Raw genomic sequence first — 20,872 nt, 5'->3', positions numbered from 1 at the left:
ATTTACATCAGACCCCATTACCCCTATCTTGATTCAGCCCCCCCAAACAAGAAGGGGGATCCCATCATCCAACTCCCATACTGGGACTTTCTGGATCTACTGTGTGCACCACCACAGATGCCCACATGTTCCCATATGTCATGGTGTGTGAGTGTATAACTATAGGAGAGACTTTTTTGGAACTTTCCGTCACTAATATTAATAGAGAACACTATAGCCGCCCCTCCAAAGCCCAAAATGGCTGACAGCAGGGAACACTAGATTACCTTCATCTGTACATCAAATCTAAGGCAGGCAAGTTTTAGGTTTATTGCCCATTTTATTTTCCTGGCTGAGTAAATAAGGGCATTTTCATTACATCCTTGCTTTGCGCAGGGCTATAAATATTGGAGTCAAACTCGAACACTCTTGTAGCGGCTTCTTTGGTGGAAAGCTGCCAACAGAATATTTGAGGATAAATAAAAAGTTTAGACGACATTGGAGAATACTACGGCCGCTTACTTTCAAACAGGCAAGGTAATACGCAGAATAACGCCTATTGCCTTGTGCACTGGAGGCGGATACCAGGCTTCCTTCATTAAAATACTTGGTATTTTATGATGGAAACACAGGCTATAAACACCTCCTCTGCGAGGAGCGAGAACGTGTAAGCGCAGCGTGGGGAGAGTAAAATTAATTCAAGAAGAGATTAATAAATAATGAAGTAACTTTCTGTAAACCCTGGAATGAGATGCACCAACAAGTATCGGTGGCGAGGCATGTCATTTGGGTAGGGTACTTACAATAAATCCAAGGACACCAGCAGGACCTGGGGGACCCAACTCGCCCTAGAATCGAGCAGAAAAAAAAGTTTAAAGGAGAACGCTGTCAAGGATTTCAGAGAATCGAACTGGCATTTTAAACAAATATGATACATAGAAAACTACTAAATATGCTCCAGCCCCCAGACATACAGACCAGCCCCCAGACATGCAGACCAGCCCCCAGACATGCAGACCAGCCCCCTGACATGCAGACCAGCCCCCTGACATGCAGACCAGCCCCCTGACATGCAGACCAGACCCCTGACATGCAGACCAGACCCCTGACATGCAGACCAGACCCCTGACATGCAGACCAGACCCCTGACATGCAGACCAGACCCCTGACATGCAGACCAGACCCCTGACATGCAGACCAGACCCCTGACATGCAGACCAGACCCCTGACATGCAGACCAGACCCCTGACATACAGACCAGACCCCTGACATACAGACCAGACCCCTGATCAGTTTAAAGTCCCGGTGAACACATTTTTAGGTAACTTTTTAGTACAAAATGGAAACCATTTTAATTATTAAATACATTCAGTATTTATCACCTAAACACCGTTTCTCTCTATTTACGTCCCTTCTTGCATTCTCCATAGGCAAAATGAGCAGGCGTATCTACAGCTGGATGAGAGACCAACTTCCCCCATTTCTTGAGGCTATGGCTACATTCACACCTCCTTTTCTCTTCTGGTACAATTTTTGTTGTTCAGCTCCATCATTGAACATATTGGAAGCACGCTGGATGGAGCACTTGCTACCCCCGATCGCCAGATGCCCCCCCCCTCCCCTCAATTGACTATAAGAATCATTGTTGGCTTGTATGTGAATTGTTCAGTAAGTACCAATCATTTAGTTGTTCTCAGTTATAGAATGAATGTGAACGACTGAAAGATTTGTAGTTTCAACGAGCCAACGATGTATCTGCTGTATAAACAGGCTGCACAAGCGAACATGGACATTGTTCACTTGTTGAAATGATAAATCGTTTGGTGTAAGCAGACCTGTTAGGCAGGGCTTAGTACCCATCTAAGGGTACTATTACACAGGAGGACTATTGGGCATCCCAATGATTATCTCTTAAGCTTTCACACAAGAGCGACAGTCGTTCTGTGAATGGAGGCGGAGAGCACCGGAGATCTTTTCCAGCCCGCTCGCCTCCAATCAGAGTAAACAGGCAGTCATTTCTAGATGAACAGCCGCCTGTTTACACGGGTCGATTGTTGCTTGGTTCTTTAGGCAAGCTGAAAATAGAGAACGCTGACAAGTGATTCTGTCTCACCTGCCCTGTTGGGTCCCATGTTTTCGATGGGCGATAGCCACCCATAATCACTCTTGAGCAATTATTTGGGAGACTGTTGGCCTGCGTAGAAGTACTCTTACTATCTGTATAACAGCTCTACATTTCATAATTTCCTGTCTTCTGACAGTTCTGAGAAATTCAAGAGCAGGGGGAGATAAGGAACGATTAAGCTGCAATATTGGAAATAATGCCCCCATGGATGTTGTTACTTATGAACTTCCTGTCATTACGAACAGGAAGCAAAAACCACAAATTAAATATAAAAAAAAATAAATAAAAATCAACGCAAAGTGAAAGAACCCATTTTCAGCCACCTAGCGAGTGATAATTATGTATAGAACCTTTATCAGTTGGCTTGATGCACTTTCTGGCCCGTAAAGCACAATCACCAGTATCTCATGTAACTTAAGCGAATGCGTCATCACAAAAAGACCTACTATATAAGGGTGGTTTCACATCAGCGTCAGAACCTCCGTCCGGAGATCCCGTCACAGATGCAGCTGAAAATATCGGAAGAAAAAGACGGCTAGCTGGGTGGAAAGCGGACGGACGCCATTATAGTCAATGGGATCCCCCTGCATTGTTCAGTTCTGTCTCGAGATGGAACCGTTCAGCCGCAGGGATTCCCCTTCTCCGTTTGTGGAGCAGGTAAAAGGAATCCCCGACACAGATGTGAGAGCAGCCTAAATCAAGTTTTTATATTAAACATATTTTTAAAGATTTTGCTGATTTTTTAATTTTAAATTTTCTATATCATGATCTCAATTAAAAAAAAAAAATCCTAAAATTCTGCAGTTTTCACACTGACTACTAAGCCTAATAATAGTCTAGCACTTCTAGAGAAGACATTTCAGCAGCCATGTCATTACAATCACAGGCAGGATTAAAATGAAAGGTGACATCCATCGATCCATCCAGGATCCACTATTCACAGCAGTTGATGGTCACAGCTCACCTCCTCCCCCTCCCTGAACAGGTCATAAGGCAAGTCTATAACACTCTCCCATACAAGTCAATGACTTCCACACTGTCCACTGTGTTTTTGGCCCATAAGGCTGCTGTAAAGCATATCCCTAAATACTGTTGATTGCAGCTCAGGGAAGATGGCCGCCCCCGTAGTCTTGTACAGACTTAAGAATTTAAAGAAAAACTCCAATTAGAAATTAAAAACAGATTAGAAAAATAAAAAATGTTTCACTATCTGTTTTTAATTAAAAAAAATATACATCTAGGCAATACATTCCCTTTAAACCCCATTACCTTACCAGTCCGCGATAGCTGCTACACCCATGTTCTGGTGGACAGGGCTAAAAGCCCCGGTTCATATATTTTACAGTTCTCTACGTGTCCAACCTAATTCCAACTTTATTTCTAAGTGAAGATGCCGCTTCATGTATTTATATTGCACCGCAGCTCAGTAACATTTATATGCTTGTCCTCATGCAAAGCGTGACTAAGAACATTCCTTATCGCTGGATCCCAATTTAACAGCCTTCTGCAAAAAATTAAACACCTCATTTCATAACAATGGTTCTTGTGTTGTACTACAAATTACTCACGGGGTTGCCATCAAGTCCTGGGGGACCTCTCTCTCCAAAATCACCAGGGAAGCCCTTTAAAAAGGTAGAAGAAAAAAGGAAAGGAGAAGAATAAAAACATATAGAATCTCAGGACCAATTCCCAAATAATCACATATTGTCATACGGGAGGAAAAACGAGCATCACACAACAGGACGACATGCAGAATACACAACAAAGGCGGGCACAGGACAGAAGTGTTGTAATGAAGGGGTACACAGGACCTGGAAAAGAAGGGTTTATTCACTAGGGAGTGTGAGAATTAAATGGGGTCATGTGTAATAACAGGTGTGTTACTTCTGGTAACCAATCCTATGTACTAACATGTTAAAATATCACATAAGCTGCTGTTCGGACTAAAAGCCGTTTCCGGGACAAAGGGGCCGTGGTGCTCTGTAGAGTGCCTTAACCCCTTCGGCATTACTTAGAGATTCACCAGAAACCAAAGAATGGAATGTCACTTGAGAAACGATCAACTTCTGGCGATCACTTCTTAACGGACATTCCCTCCTTTGATTTCCGGTGAAGCACATTCCAGAACGTACTACTATTACTGAATAATTTGGGACACCCTTGGCTTTCCATACCCGGTAAACCCTGACCAGCTGTGGGGGAACATTATTCTCTTTGCATATAGAGTTTTTAGAGTCTATGGCATGGCATTATTTCAATTTTATATGAACTTCCCCCTTTTCTTTAAGCCCCTCTAGGTGTTCTCAATTTCTATATGGTGGCATAGTAAAGGAATTATCCAGATTTGTAAAATTGATGGTTTATTCTTAGGATGGAATATGGGTGGGGGTCCTGTTCTCAGCAGTACCGCCCATGAGTGGTCTGAATGGGCCTCAGGACTCGGGCGAGCTCTACTGCACCATACATTCAGTAGTACCGGTACCTGTGCTTGGCATTGTAGTTTTGTCCCATTCACTTGAATGGGACAAACGTGCAATTCCAAGCGCAGCTGTTACTAAAACTATGGCGCCGTGCAGTGTAAACGAAGAGGCCTCAGAGCCTTTAAACAGTTGATTGGCAGGGCTGCCGAGAGTACGACTCCCATCGATCTCATATTGATAACCTACTAGGTTTAAAAATCTGGAGAACCTCTTTAATCCTTATTGTTCTGCTGCTTAACACCATATCTTCAACATGAAATAAGCCATGAGGATTTACGGGATTGTCTGGTTATACCGGATTTTATTTGAATCCAATTAATTTGCCCTTTAATCTATCATCCTTGGTCATCCACTGTCCTTCCATGAGATGGCCTAACTCACAGCGATCATCACTCTTAAAGGAGTACAGCAGGACAGACATAAGCCCATGGGATTCAATGACGGACAGATGTTGGCCACTACACAGTATCTACAGCTCTGTAGTCTGAAACTAGAGAAATTCTGTGTGTTTCCACATAAAGTCTACGCAGAAATCCTCATAAAATGATGTTCAGGGATGGATATTTGCTGTAAGAGGCAAACCAAATGAAGGATATTCTGGACAACCCTCTTCAAGGACCATACGAACCATAATTTGGTAGCACTTACAAAACATCCATCTGAAGATCTGGGGGTAACGGGATAAAAACAATAGTGTATAGGTGGCCCGAGTCTAGTGGTGCCCATAAAGGTTATGGTAGTGTGCCACATGGCAAAATTGTACTGTTTTTCAGCTGCACAGGATAATTGCCCCTTCTGCCAGTACCCCTACATGGACAGACATTTATAGTGCTGGATAAAAAGATCATATCAGAGGCGTAACTTGAAGCTTCTGGGCCCCAATGCAAAACCAGTAACAGGGCCCCCAACTATAATGCTTTATTCATAGTACTGGGCTCCCTATATGGAGGAGAGAGGCCTTATGGGCCCCCTGAGGCTCCTGGGCCCGGATGCAACTGCATCCCCTGCATCCTCTATAGTTACGCCCCTGGATCATATGATAAAACTAAAAATTCCTGACGTCCAACACTCGGAGTCTCTGTTTTATAGCCTACTCTTAAACTTTACCTTGGTAACCCTCTTCAAAAAATACAAATATACCAAGAAGCGAAGAGCGATACATGTCATAACATCTAGCCACATGTTATACAGAACATTCATGGAAATTACTGGGGAAAAAACATTTTCCATTTAATTCTAACTGCTGGGGATCATAAGCTTTTCCTGATGATAAATATATTGCTTGCAGACCTCAAATCGCTAATGCCAGGTTTTAGTTTTCTTGGACAGCAATAGTAATATGGAATAAATAGAAGTTTTCGCTTAACCGTAGGACTCATCCGACACCCAAAAAAATGATCCAAGTGTCTTAAGACCCAGTGAGCGTCATACCAAAAATGGGGAAGATATCGGTACTAGAGATGAGCGAGTATACTCGCTAAGGCACATTACTCGAGCGAGTAGTGCCTTAGCCAAGTATCTCCCCTTTCGTCTGAGTTGCAGCAGGGAGCGGGGGGGGGGGGGGGGGGGAGAGGGAGAGAGAGATCTCCCCTCCATTCCTCCCCCGCCGCTCCCCGCCCCCCACCGACCCCGAATCTTTAGAGACGAGCGGGGAGATAGATATCAGTTCCTACTTCCACATTACATACATCTAGTGTCACAGCAGCTATTTCTGACTTCAGATATCATTCTCGGCATGTATCTCCTATGTAATTAAGCCTGGGTGATGTTGATAAAAGAGCCCGTGTGCTGCTTATATAATTTCGCTCAATCTTGTCAAACTGCTTTACAGCCTGAAATTTTCTTTTATTGGTTGCGATTTCCAGTTACTTGTTCCTGCAGTCTGGTATTAATTTTTCTGATGTCTGAAAACCTGTTAAACAATACTGAGGCTTACATTGCCAAAAACCCTCCATGGACCAGTTGTAAACATCAAGGCCAGTGAGTAATAGGAGGAAGGTCAGAGTTATTATTTTATATTGATGGTGTATATTTCATATCAGCCAAGTATAGACCAAGCCCCGTTTATATCACATACAGGAGATGTGTTCTATCATACGTCTCCAGGACTGGAGCGCAGCTCAAAAGACTGGGGTTATGGGTTCACATAGGACATGGCAATGCAAACCTATGCAGATGGTATCCAACACATGAGCCTTCACTCACTTTTAATGCAAATGGGCAGATGGAACAATGCCTCTACAGCGCCACCTATTAGAAAGTAGCATTCATGCAAGTCAATGTCTGACCTATTAATCTTTTAACAGTCTTGTAACAATGACCGGGAATATAAACCACAACCAGTGTCTTCTACAGAAGGAAAAGATAACCAGGTACAGACAGACCGTTTTGGGGTTTTTGCCCCTCATCCGTGTGCAGTAGCTTGCTGGCTTGGTTGGGTAAGAGGCTTATGACGTGGGTCTTTCCCTTCTGGAGAAGACTCTGGCTTATATTCACACTCATTGTTAAAAGGCCTGACATGGACTTGCAGGAATTCTGCCTTCTAATAGGTGGCGCTGTAGGGGTATTTTTCAATCTTTCCATTTGCATAAATCTCCCAGAGGAACATGCATGCTTCATAGTCTCCTCCCACCTACTCAGTTGCTCTCCCTAAGCAGAAACTTTACCTCTTCTCCCCCACTTTTCAGAAACTACTTCCTATCGTGCTAGCCTTACAAAATTTGTGAGCCTGGCTGGGTCTACAGTACATCCTCAGCACAGAGCTACTGTACATAGGTTGTTGGTATATAAGTAGCAGGAAACACATTGAATACAGCGTTTAACATATGGGGGCTTTACAAGAGACAACTATGTTTCGTTAGTCGCTGGGAACAGTTGCTACGCAGAGTTGATAGCGTACAAACGACGATTGTTTGCATGCTTTTACATGTAGTGATTGCAGTTCATATTTGCAGTCGCTAAAGTGTACAACTCCTTGAAAAGTTTATTAGCCAATTGTTGAAAGAGAAACGAATGCTGATTTACACCGGACGATAATCAACCAACGACTATTTTTAGCTGAGAAGCAGTGACTAGTCAACAAATTAATCACTCCTCAATCTGTTGGTGACCGTGTTTACACGGAACTGTCGCTTAGGCCTCATGTCCACTAGCGAAATGGAATTGCGGAATCCGCAGCGGATTTTGCCCATAGGGAATCATTGGCCATCCGCGGTCCATTAAATTGATTTTTGCACCGGCGAATGGCATTTTAAAAGAATTGCGTTTTTCACGCGCGGGAGAAAAAACGCGGCATGCTCCATTTTGCCACGGATTCCGCGCGGATCGGCAACATTGCTATCACATTAATAGCAATGTGTGCGGATATCTGCATGCAAAAAAATACCATTTAAAGCAAATCCACGCGGAATCCGCCGCAGATTCTGCGCGGATTGTATTTTTCGAGTGGACACGAGGCCTTACATTCACTTGATTATTTGGATGACCGTTGTTTCGTATAAAGCCACCCTTAAGGTCATTTTACACGGGACGAGCTGTGGGGGAGGCAAATAATGCCTGACACTCATCCCAGTGATGCTCGCTCCTATGCTGTTACAGCGGAGCGAGTATCGCCGGCATCGCTCACAGCACTTCCGGAATGGAGGCGGAGCGGGCCGGGGAGCGTTCTTGCTCCGCCCTCCTCCATTCACAGTAATTAGACAATCGTTCAAAAATGAACACATGCCGTTTACATTGAATAACACATCGTTCAGTTTTCTGCATGCAGAAACGTAACAATTCTCGTTCATTTATTCAGCCGCTGCATGTATTCACACGGGACGAGTATCTCTGAAATTCCCATGGCAGCGAGGGAATCTGAATGACAATTGTCCCGTGTAGAAGGGCCATTACTTAGAACAAGTTTTTCAATGCTTACAAAAATATAAAATCCCACCTTCCTCTTAATTATCTTTTGCACTGCCTGTCAGTAGGGGGCTCTAGACTAAAGAATAATTATTGTTAAAAAACTAATCAAACGATTGGGTTCAAATGACTGAAAAGGAACGATAATTGTTTAGTGTGAATGCAGCCAACGATCGAACGATCAATCGTTCATTTACTGCGGGCGTAAAACCATCGCTAGCTCGTTCAGTCATTCTCACTTATGCAGTAAATGTTAACGACTGACCTAGCCAACAATGTATCTGTGTATAAACAGGTAGCACCAGCAAACTTCGGCATCGTCCGCTTGTTCAAATGGGAAATCGGCAGCTCTAAATGTACCTTATAGCGTATAGTTCTAGAGAAAGGGGATATATAAGCCATACAATCTGCATACATTCCGATTGTGCTGTGCAATTAACACCTTCAAGGCTAGGTCCACATTTGGCCAGAGGTTCTGTTCGAAGTCGCCAATGCAAATCCGTCCAAAAATCCTAGACATAATAGCAGAGAATACTATGCTAGTTTGCCTTGGAAAATGTTGAGGACACGACGGAAGCCAGAAAGACCCCATTACAGTGAATGGCTTCTGTCTGGCGCAGGTTGGCTCAGTCCTAGAACAGATCCGGCTTTCATATTTTCCATTGCTATGACAGAGCGGCAGAACAGAAAGCATAACGCTAATGCGAATCTAGTCTTGCATATTACACATATCTATTAGCATAATAATCGGTCTGTTATCAGCTTCTCAACTGGACTCAACAAACCTATTCCCAGACACTGAGGGAGTGACGAGAGCCCCTAGATAGCTGCAAGTCTATATAGACAACTAATCTGCAAAATTGCAAATGCTATCATATCCCGACAGTCTGTGATTGTTGCAAGATGTAGTTTTGCAACATACGGAGAGCTACAGGCTGAACATCCCCGATATAAATCATTCCACTAGTCATACCAATATCCTAATAATGCAGAACAAGACCAACCTATAACTGCGCACTGACCGACACCCCCTCTACGAGTGGTCACACTACCATAGTGCTACTATGAAGTGGGGTACAGAAAGGACTAGGTCAGGCCTCTTCTCAACTGGCAGAGGCTGAAAGAGTTCAAAATAGACGGATGGAAAAATGGGAAGCAGCCAAAGCGCTGCTTTTCCTGGCCCCTCACACTCTCTCTCCCAGTGTCTTGGAAGGCGAAGAGCTGGCTTGTAACACACATGCACGTGGGCCATATGTAATACAGACAAAAAGCTCTTTGTTTTAGGAAAAGGGGTACATTGCAAACGAGGTGAGCAATTACAGAACCCCCTTAAAAAAAGTGAAAAAAAAAAAGATCTAGAATCATGTTTGGATCACACTTGTGGCTCTAACACCTTAGATGTTAATGTATGGGACAATCTCGTAACCCCCCTTGTTTCGGTGGATGTAGCAGTCTTTGCTATGTCCCACCATCTGTCTGTTGGGCCGCTGATCTCCGGTGTGCGTTCACTCGTCTGCTCTTTGCAGAGTTTTATGACCTTCTCAATTAGGCAGCACCTGGCCGTGCAATAGGAAACAATGGCAGGTTCAGATGCAGCCCAGCAATGTCTAGTAAAACGTGAGCGTTACTCCCGGCTGAAGACGCTTGTGTGCTAGGAACCTTGAGGAACCTTTCACACGGGCCGAAATAGGCCGCAAGATGCATTGCAAGCGTGGTAAATTCAGCACCAAAATCCGCAGGCTACCCACGATCTTGATGCGGAATTGAAAATGGCTTAAAATCTGCTTCCAGGTCCCTCTGCACTGACAGTGGGTCCAAGAATTTTGAGTGGCAGGCCCCCGCAGATCAACTATTTATGACCCATCATGAAGATAGGTCATTAATAGTCATAGTCCTGGGAAACCCCTTTATGTTAATGGTTCTAAAAACCTATTTTCTCCTCCGTTCAGCAGTGAGGGTGCCTTCACACATCGTCACAGACCTTGGATTCAATGGCGTTGCTAGGGCTGACAATGACCATTGCATAGGGGTATTTGCTCCCCGTGGCTCCCTTTATCAATGCTCTGATAAGGTTTGCAGTGAGAATGCAGTGCACCCACCACACTGGCACCGATCATCTAGAATGACCTCCCTTCTTTATGCTACGTCAAGGTACATGAAGGGGCTAAACCATCGAATCGCCAGCTTTACATATTACTTTGTGAAACTCCTCTATTTTTGTGTAGTGTATAAATCTATACTGGACACTTGTAGCTTTATATCGGTCTATTATCCTCCCCAGAACTATGCATACACAATGTATTCTAATAGGTTCCTCGCTCTTCAGTGCCAGTGTCTACAACCCATTAGACCAGAGAGTTACCTATTGATCAACTCTTAAGCCCCATTTACACTGAAAGATGATCGCTCAAACGACAGTTTGAGTGACAGTTTTGAGCGATTGTCTTTGCATAAACTCATAAGTAGCTAATTTGCTACTTAAGAGTTAAATGAAGGTGGAGCGGTGCACCACTGATAACTCCGAGAACAGTAGCTGCTTTGTATATGCAAACAGCTGCTTTGTTCTCGGAGCTTTCAACTGGTATCCCGCTGAGAAGTCCCAGCGGGATACCAACTGAAAGAATGCCATCAACGGTGTCCCGCTGAGAACTCAGCGTTTGGCGCTGATAAGAGTCATCAATGACTTAGCTTGTTAAAAATCAGTGATGAACAGATAGTGCACGATGGCAGCGTGTTTCGATAACGGTTATCGCTCAAAAGATGGCTTTTGAGCACATTTTGAGCGATAATCAGTGTCTAAATGGGCCTTCAGCTGTTCACATCAGGAGAGCTGGAGATTTCCCTCCTTTAGTTAAGGCCAGGGGCCTGTCTGCCAATTGTACGACGACAGTATATCTATCCACACACTTTAAGGTTTAATTTAGTCACCATGTCAGAGTATTTATTTAAGGCCACAAGGCCTCTCGGGCTGGCTAAACCAACTCATTTTGTCAGCCTACACTCAGCAGCACTGATGTGAGCTTGTGAACAAGCTCCCAAGACGGACAATGTCCTCACATTTGCATGGTAAAGTTCCATGGAAGAAGAGTAGGAAGTCCAGAGTAAAGTATTACTGGAACTCCTTGCAGTGGTAAGTCTGCAGTGATGTCATCTTTGTGTGATGACCTCATCTCCTAATTCAAAACACAAAAACCTCACCACAAGATCCTTCCATAGGTTGAAGTTGCAGCCACCTGTTTTGATTGCCCCCATTACATATTATCATGCCCCCTTTTGTACTTTTTTTGCCTGCTAGTAATTACACAAAGTAATTTTTACAAATCTTGTGGTGGGTAATTAATCTGCCAGGAGGGAGCATTGACTAATGAGACAAGAAGAAAGTAATGCTGCAGTTATTAACATAGAAACATCAGATTGAGAAAGCAGAATGGATAAAGCCATCAAAAACTCAGCGTGACAGCAATTATGTGTCTTACTTAATGAGCTGTGCATCATTAACCCCCTCTCTGCCAGCTGGCACACACTACTGGCAGGCAGCAGTAGTATGAAGACTCTTGTTAGGGTTTATAGGTTTCTTCTGGAGGGACTGTAATTACGTAAAAATCTTAGTTTTCCAGACAACTGCCGGGGTCATACTATTCCCTCTTGGCAATCGACATGAACGGTATCTATATACGGGCCGCCTGAGATCAAGGAAAACTATATTCAGTGAAGTAAAAGGTTATCCATCCTACAGCTAGAAGGAAAAAGGCAGAGTATATCCAAATGCAAGAGTGGACCGCATATATAATCATGAAACCTACCTATAAATGCTAACGAACCATCTGGTACCCTATATGTGTTAGGTTGTCGCACCACCCCACTGTGATGAATTCACACATTTCTAGACTACGCATACAAAAAACAAGCTTCAGTACTTCCAACAAATGTGAAGGGGCACACAATGGCTGCAACAATGACAGTAACAAAAACACAGGCCTCAGCCTTTATCAAAGCATGTATGTATGCACTGCACTGATGGGGAAGTGGCTGCCCTCACTTTTGTCTTGCACTCCATTCACCCATCTGTACAAGGTGGCTTAATAAATGTAGCCAGGCATCCAGCTTGCCTTGAGTTGATTGGAGACCTCTGACCCAGAGAGAAGAAGTGTCTTTTAGAGTTAGTTACTAAAGATGAGCGAGCGTACTCGCTAAGGCTAACTACTCGAGCGAGTAGTGCCTTATGCGAGTACCTGCCCGCTTGTCTCAAATGATTCGGGTGCCGGGGGGGAGGAACGGAGGGGAGATCTCTTCCCCCCCCATCCCCCCCAACCCCCTCCCCCCGCTTACCGCCGCAACTCACCGCTCACCCCCCCGCCGGCAGCCGAATCTTTAGAGACGAGCGGGCAGGTACTCGAATAAGGCACTACTCGCTCGAGTAGTTTGCCTTAGAGAGTATGCTCGCTCATCTCTATTAGTTACCAGTCTGATAAGGTTCACCTGGACATGGCAGATGGGCCCACATCCTTTGATCAAAATATGCGCTAAGAACATTGTATTTTTTATCTAGTTAGCATAAAAGTCAGTTGTGCAATTTTATTCAGATCTTAAATGTGTGCTGAGGCACCTGTCCCTGTTAAACATGGTTATGCTGTGACTGGGTATAGCACTTACTAAATACACTTTATATATATAGTACTGTGTTTCCCCAAAAATAAGACACTGTCAAACTAATTTTTGCCCTAAAAGAGGCACTAGGTCTTATTTTACTTACCTAACAGGCTTGGTCTGCATCCACGTTCTCCCGCTGCTCTCCAGAGCTCCACCGCGTCCTGCAGCCCTCGGACGCCCACAAAAGATCACTTCCTTGTTACGGTATTCATGAATCTGGCCTCCAGAAAGCGCTGGCTGTGGGCGTCTGAGGACTGCAGGACATGCTGGCGTTCTGAAGAGCAGCGGGAGGGATGCGGAGCGAGCCTGTTAGGTAATTATTTAATGTATTCCTTTGTTATGTAATGCAGTTAGGGCTTATTTTCAAGGTAGGGCTTATATTTTAAGCCCCCCCCCCCAAAAAAAAAAATCAGGGTAGGGCTTATTTTCGTGGAGAGTCAGTATATCACCACCTATAGTGGTCTGTTGCAGAACCTCCTTCTGATTGTATGTGGGGTCTTCAGATTATAGGACAGAGGTCTGTAGAAATATCTAGCAGTGAAACATGCATTGGCAGCAGCCCGGTAATCTGATGAGGTTTTCCCTCTTCCTCAGATCCAATTCTATTTTGGCAAAGAAAAAAAATGCAAAAAAGGAAGAACTGTCCTGAATTACACTAGTAAAAAAAATATGAATAAAAAAACCCCTAAAATCTCATAATCCAGCGTAATCAAGATTTACGACAAGTTTTGGAGCTCTTCATAATACATGCCACATTATATCAGGTCATCACTGGTGCATCTAAAGCCTCATACACATTATAGAGTTTAATGGCCTGAACCCACCAATAATGGTGGAGTCAGATGATTCTCTGTAGTGTATGGGGGCAACTAAAGTTTCCACCAGCAGTTGACGCTAGAGAAAAGAAGGAATGTTGAATGTAAATGCCCAATCCTATTGTTTCCCAGGAGATTAGTTGCCACTAGAGCTGTCTGGCTGCGGCTTACCTCCCTAAACTTTCGAAAGTTTAGCCAAGCCAAATGTTCATGCGTATGAAGAAGCGTTTTGATTTATGTTGGGTTTTTTGTGTCCCGGCCTTAAAAAGCCATAATTCTTTTTAACATTTTTCCCATTCACATAGCCATACTATGGCTTTTTTCATAGAATGAATTCAATTTCTAATGGCACCATTTTAAAAGGGTTGTCCAAGTTGTATTTTTTCAGTAAAACCCTGTTTATACTCTCCTTTCCATGCTGTGTCCCACGCCGCCGCTCCAGGTCTCCCCTCAAGTTTACAGCCGCCCCGGCTTGTTTACGTCATAGGTGCCGAAGACCATGACAAAGTTCAGCGCTCCATTGCTGAGCTCAGCCATTGGCTGCAGCGGCTGTGAAGTATCGTTAAACGGGAGGGATTGCAGCCTGTAAACAAAGGAGGACAAAGCAGCGCCGCATGACACAGTGGGGAGATACCCTTTTTTTTTTAGTGTGGGGAACAGAGTTTTACTGTAAAAATACAACTCTGACAACTCCTTTAAAGATATAATGTAAAAAACTTTTCTTAAAAAAAATTCTAAATGAGGTGAAATGGGAAAAAAAGGCAAATGCAACATTTTTAGGGGTTGGGTTTGTTTTTACAGTGTTCACAGTTCAGTAAAAATGGCATGTTAACTTTACGGGTCGGTATGATTATAGCAATACCACATTTATAGTGTTTTTTATGTTGTGCTACTTGAAAAAAAGTAGCAATTGTAAAGAAAAAAAAAATTTGCTTTTACAGCCATATTTTAAGACTATGTGATGGCTCTTTTTTTGCTGGGTGAACGGTCGTTTCTATTAGAACAGTTTGGGCGCACATAGAACTTTTTAATAGTTTTTTTTTGGAGATTGAAGGACCTTAAAAAAATGTAAAAAACAAATCTCTTTAAAGCACAATTCTGGGATTGTGTATTTTTTGTTCTGGTGGTTTCACTGTGTGGACTAAAAGTGATCTTAACAGGTTGAACTTTGACAGATGCAGTGATACAAATTTTTGTGTGTGTGTACTAGGAAAAGATTTTTCTTTTTTACTGTGTTGCAGTATATTATACTTTTACTATCAGCCTATTAAGCCTTGCCTACGGTCTACCAGGCTGCTATGGCAGCTGAATGACACCCTGCAATATCATTGCAATAGCGGTCAAATTTGGGTCAGAGAGTGCCCCTCTTTCTGTCTAGTCATTTAAATGCTGGGGCCAGCTTGACCATGGCATCTGAATGGTTGAATGGCTGCGATCAGAGTTATCCGTTATCCCTGGCACTGTGGATGGGTGTTATCTGTATTTTACAGCTGGCATCCACTGCCCAGCACCTAAGTCACTCCAAACTAACTCTGTGCACATCTAATGTTAATTGTCAGATTACAGGAAAGGATTAATAAACCCATGATCAGTACAAGTAAAGCAATGCAATTACACAGTTACTCACCTTTCTATGTAGACTGTATCTGTATATACAGTATAAACTGTAACAGGTTGTTCAACGATACACGTATCCTTTAAGATAGCCGACCAGTGCGGTATATATATTTTGATGATCTTGACAGTCTAAACACATGGATAGCGTTGTGTTTGGTTCTGTAGCAAAGGTGCCGCAATCATTCTACTGATCGGTGAGACAAACTAGGGTCCTACCAACAATCCATTAAAGGGGTTGTCCCGCGCCGAAACGGCTTTTTTTTTTTCAATAGGCCCCCCATTCGGCGCGAGACAAACACAAGGGATGGGTTAAAAAAAAAAAAAAAAAAAAGTTTAGTACTTACCCGAATCCCCGCTCTGCGGCAACTTCTTACTTACCTTACCAAGATGGCCGCCGGGATCTTCACCCACGATGCACCGCGGGCTCTGTGCGGTTCATTGCCGATTCCAGCCTCCTGATTGGCTGGAATCGGCACACGTGACAGGGCGGAGCTACGCGATGACGCGCAGAAGGGGGCGGGGCCAGAACGCCGCTCGTGCCGAGACCCAAGAGAAGGGAGAAGACCCCTCTGCGCAAGCGCGTCTAATCGGGAGATTAGACGCTGAAATTAGACGGCACCATGGAGACGGGGACGTCAGCAACGGAGCAGGTAAGTGAATAACTTCTGTATGGCTCATATTTAATGCACGATGTATATTACAAAGTGCATTAATATGGCCATACAGAAGTGCTTACCTCCACTTGCTTTCTCGGGACAACCCCTTTAATGTTAAAGGCAATGTCCAATTACAAACTATTGATGGCCTATTCTCAGGATAGGAGATCAATAGTAGGTCAACGTGGTTCTGCCATGCAGGACCCCTGCCGATCAGCTGTTTACCGGGCCGATGCGCTCATACACGGAGCCAATTTCTGCAGGAAGCAGTCGACTTTGTTCCAACTGCAGTGGCCTGGCTTAGTATTATAGACCGAACTCCCATTGAAGTGAGCATAAACGCACTGATCAGCAGGGGTCCTGGCGGCAGACCCTTGTCAATCTACTATGGATGGCCTACCCCAAGATCAGTCATCAATGGTTTACAACTGGACAACCCCTTTAAATCCTGAAAGGCCCTATAACAATTTATGATTTCACTGTATATCATATTACAAATTTACAACCAAACAGAAAAATGATGCTAAAAACTAATCTAAAACACAAATCTAACACAGAACCCCACAGAGGGCACGCGTCCTATACTACGGCCTCGCTCATGTGCATGGGGTACGTTCTGTATATGCAGAAACATCTGATTCTGTTTAATGCGCTCTTTCTAGGCTGCAGGAATGGCTAATCTGGCAGAGGTTACAAGGGCTTTGCCAATACAATCAGGATCCAGAAATAGGCCTGCGTTTTCCTGCTGGCTCAGGGGTAGGCGATTACCCAGTCAGTCTTCCAGTCTTGTACGTGAAACGCGTGCGGAGCGCCAGCTGGCTTCATCCAGGTGAACATTTATTGTGTAAGGAATAAAACATTTCTTTACATTGTATTTAAGGAAGATGAAAGCGTGAACGATCCAATTCCCTAATGGGGCGCTGTTATACTGAATCTGTTAACCCATTTCCTGCTCTTAATAAAACGCTGACCTTCCAAACGATCGCCCAGACAGGGCACATTTCTTACAACCACAAGCAAATGTAATATTGGCAGCCGAAGCCGCAAGCAGCTCGGTACTAAATACAACCTGACGCAGGAGAAATCTGCTCTCTCTAATGGAAACCAACCGACTCATTCACACAGAGGAGGGCAGTACTACTCGATACATAAAACACTACTTTTATCTAAAACGAAATATACTAAATTGGCCATACCTCCAGAAACATAACTGCAATGGTTTGTACCCAGATCCTTGAAGTCAGGGGGCCCATAAGGTAGGTCTTTCACATATGAGGAGACCAGTGCTACAAATGAAGTGTTCTACTTGGGGACCCCTTTACAAATTTTGCATTGGTTCCCCAGCTGCTTCAGTTTACACCACTCTATAATGTACCTCCTATTTTTGAACGGGTTCCCAGTTGGGGACAAATTTGCTTGATTGGTTGGCTATCACGGGATGGTGTAACCAGTCCCTCCAATCAGGATTCAGTGGTCAGACTTGGTGCTGGTCGCTCTATGTAGTGAGCTTCTGGTCTTCACTCTTGCCCTCCCTCAAAGAAGGTTGGATTGGACTGGAGTGCAAGGAGCATCCCGATTATGCCTGCAGAGTGACCGCAGACTGACCGGACAGGCGAGAGAAGCATTAAAGCGACCCTCCAATTTTGGGAAAAAATCCCATCCAGGGACCAGAAGGGGCCAAGGTTTATATTACCTGCACTTGTTTTCTACTGTCCATCTGATCTGCCAGTTTCAAGTTCTATTTTCGGCCATCCGAGATGGACAAAAATCTTCAGACTACCTAATACGCTAGAGGGCGCTGTAATGTTAGACTACTAATGCACTACACCTCCTCACGTGATCAGAACTGGCCATACAGAGAGCAGTGCCCAGTTGGCATAAGCTAGATAGAAAATTGCAGCAGCCATCTTGGACAGCCAAAAAAGTGGGATCAGGCACAGCAGATCAGATGGATGGCAGAGAAAAACAAATGCAGGTAATATATCCCCTGCTTCCTCCAGTCCTGAGACTTGAATTCTGTCCCGAAACCAAAGGGTTGCTTTAACTGTGGAAAGCCAGCAGTCAATATCGGGAATCAGAATAAAATGTATTGGCCAGAACAGACACGTTGCAGAGAGGCAGGCAGTAGCAAGGTCGGGGCATTCAGTTTAAGGTACCAAGTAAACTTAGAGAGGGTGAATCCAAAAAAAAAGGCAGAGGAGTAGCGGTGTCAAGAGTCCAAGAGAGAAAGCCACTACAGCACCAGGGTAACATAATGAAGGGTCAAGTGTGCAGTCCATATAGCAGTCACTGCGTGGCTGGGTTGCGGCCAACAACCCTGCTGGTGATCAAGGTCCGTGTGGCTTGCTATGAATTAAAATGTTCATTAGCTGTAAGTTCATAATGGCTGAACAGTTTTAGGCCAACCGTGAGCCCATTAACAACTTACAGCTACTAAATATTTAATTTATTAGCAAGATGCACCACCCTTCATCCCCGGCGGGGTTCTTGGCTGCATCGCACCCCATGAAGCAATCACTATGTAGGAGCGTACCCTAGGTCGGTTTGGTTATATAGTTTGGCTCAAATTCAAATCAGCAACTGTTAATGACTAATGAGCCCAGAACTAGACAGGATAATTAACCCCTATCACGCTGTAAATGGGTTGTGGTAACGAAGTCAAGATGCAAACAGAACAGCAGAACTAAACAGGTCCCCAGGATGAGATGACTATAAAACCTATAAATATAAAGCCTGGAAAAAAAAGCACAGTATGCTGGCCATTTCCCCCCCCCCAGTAAAATGCAGAGTAGCATGATGGAAATCCAATGGACCCCATTGTAGTCCACGGGGGTCAGTTGGCCAATGTTCGTGTCCACAATGTGCCAAATTCGGCACTTCTGTCATTTTCGTTCTGTACTTATGACACAGCAGAACAAAAGAAACAAAAGCAGATGTGAACAGAGCCGGAGACTTGATGGGACAGGGAGAAGGCACCATTAATGGAAGAAACCTTCAGAGTACGTGCACACATACTGAAAATACTCTTTAACAGCTTTTCCCATTCTGGGGGACTCAAAGCAGCCATTCATCTGAATGGCCATCATATAATACTACTTTCCCCAGTAAATGCCTGGCTGGCTGTGGCTTGCCAAGAAAGGATCAGTTGACCACCCAGGGGTCGCATTCTGAAAGGGGACAACCCCTTTAGTTAGAAGTCCGTGATTCATTTATAGAACCCCCTCATTCCAGATTTAATGAGATGCTCCACAGAGACGTACATACTGGAATCAATGGGTTTTGAATCTCAGATAGCAAAATACAGGTAAAACATAACTTATGCCTCGCCAAGTGAAGAATGCAAAACAGCCATATGAGTTCTTGCTAGGACAAAAAGATCTTATGTGGATTTCAAAATTATGATTCGCATTTGGAAAGGACTCTGTAATGGTCTGGTCTTCTCCTCTGCATTAGCAATTGCCTAACGTCCCCTAAATTATGAAAGAATCCCCGTAGGATGAAAAGAACAGCTTGTTCATCGCATGAATCAGAATCCAGCACTGTCCGCTCTCTGTACCTATTATGATACTATAGGACAGCTGCTTCTATGCCAAGAGGCAATCCTCTGCATAGTTCCTGCTAAGGTTACCAACATTAATCATCAAACTCCCATATAAAGCTGCCCATACACCTCCACTATCTTTCGGACGAATGATCATTCAGTTGGCAGCTGTTTCTACCAGCTCCTCCATAAATACGAATATTCGGCTCGGCCCAACGTTCGTGTGTTTAAGAAGGTAAGGAATAGCCGGACAGCTATTCAGGAACAAAAAACATCAAGCATTGAAATTCAATGTCCTCGAGCCTACTTTTCCCCAACATCATTTGTCGGAGGAAAGTGGAGCCGCCACCATACACATTAAGAAGGTAGTCCGGCTCTGTCAATACTGGTGGATTTCGACATCTAAGGTCTAATGTGTATGGGGGGGGGGGGGGGGGGGCTTAAGATTGAGAAAACACTTCTCAATATATTTTTGAATTAATCAAACTAGAAGAGTTACTCTGAACTCATAAGGATGGTGTTGAATCCACTACGACGCGGTGTTTGGATGCAGTCTGATGAAAGCCCAACTGTCCAGCAGCAGCTGGAAGACAACAGATTACAGGTCCAAGGTAATTCTTATGTTCATCTACAACACGAGTCGAAGACTTTTAGCAACCTCAATGTTATTGAAGTGTAGGATGATGCTCAATACTATGAAATATATACTCCCCAATTAGATGAACAACCATTTTCAAGCTACAGACCGGCTAGGGGGATCCAAATAGAAAAAACATGATTGTGCTATCCAATGGAAGATCACCACTATACTTATCCTAGTAAAGCTGGGGGTGAGAGGTTTCTTTCGGGTAGGAAACAAAAGCTTGAGGACAACGGATGTCAGCTCTACTGGGCTACGAGTATAATTTCTGTCCCATGCCTCCCTTTACAATTGGTGGCACAGCTCTGAAAAACCATCCAGCAGATCACAGCCCTTTGAGGGACGTCTCCTACTTTGTGCCAAGTTGCAAAATCCCTTTGAAAATGCAGCTGATCTCCCTGAGTCCTTCTCTCGGCACGCCTGGCAAACTGATTTTGTTGGGGAAAGCCTGACATTTCCCGTGCAA

The 20,872-nt window shown here is 44.0% G+C and overlaps 1 protein-coding gene across 1 annotated transcript in view; it reads right to left on the bottom strand.

Annotated features, from left to right (window-relative positions):
* COL27A1 (collagen type XXVII alpha 1 chain) overlaps positions 1–20,872 on the bottom strand; it is a 280,568-nt gene that overhangs the window by 155,986 nt on the left and 103,710 nt on the right. The window contains exons 13-14 of the mRNA XM_066580587.1: positions 3,673–3,726; positions 783–827 (exon numbers count right to left, since the gene is read on the bottom strand). Of these exons, the coding sequence (XP_066436684.1) occupies positions 783–827; positions 3,673–3,726 (99 nt within the window). The remainder of the gene's footprint in view (positions 1–782; positions 828–3,672; positions 3,727–20,872) is intronic.

This window comes from Eleutherodactylus coqui, chromosome 10, assembly GCF_035609145.1.
Source record: "Eleutherodactylus coqui strain aEleCoq1 chromosome 10, aEleCoq1.hap1, whole genome shotgun sequence".
Taxonomy (NCBI): domain Eukaryota; kingdom Metazoa; phylum Chordata; class Amphibia; order Anura; family Eleutherodactylidae; genus Eleutherodactylus; species Eleutherodactylus coqui.
Note: the sequence above shows the minus strand (reverse complement) of the source record. Positions and strands in the feature narration are given on the sequence as shown.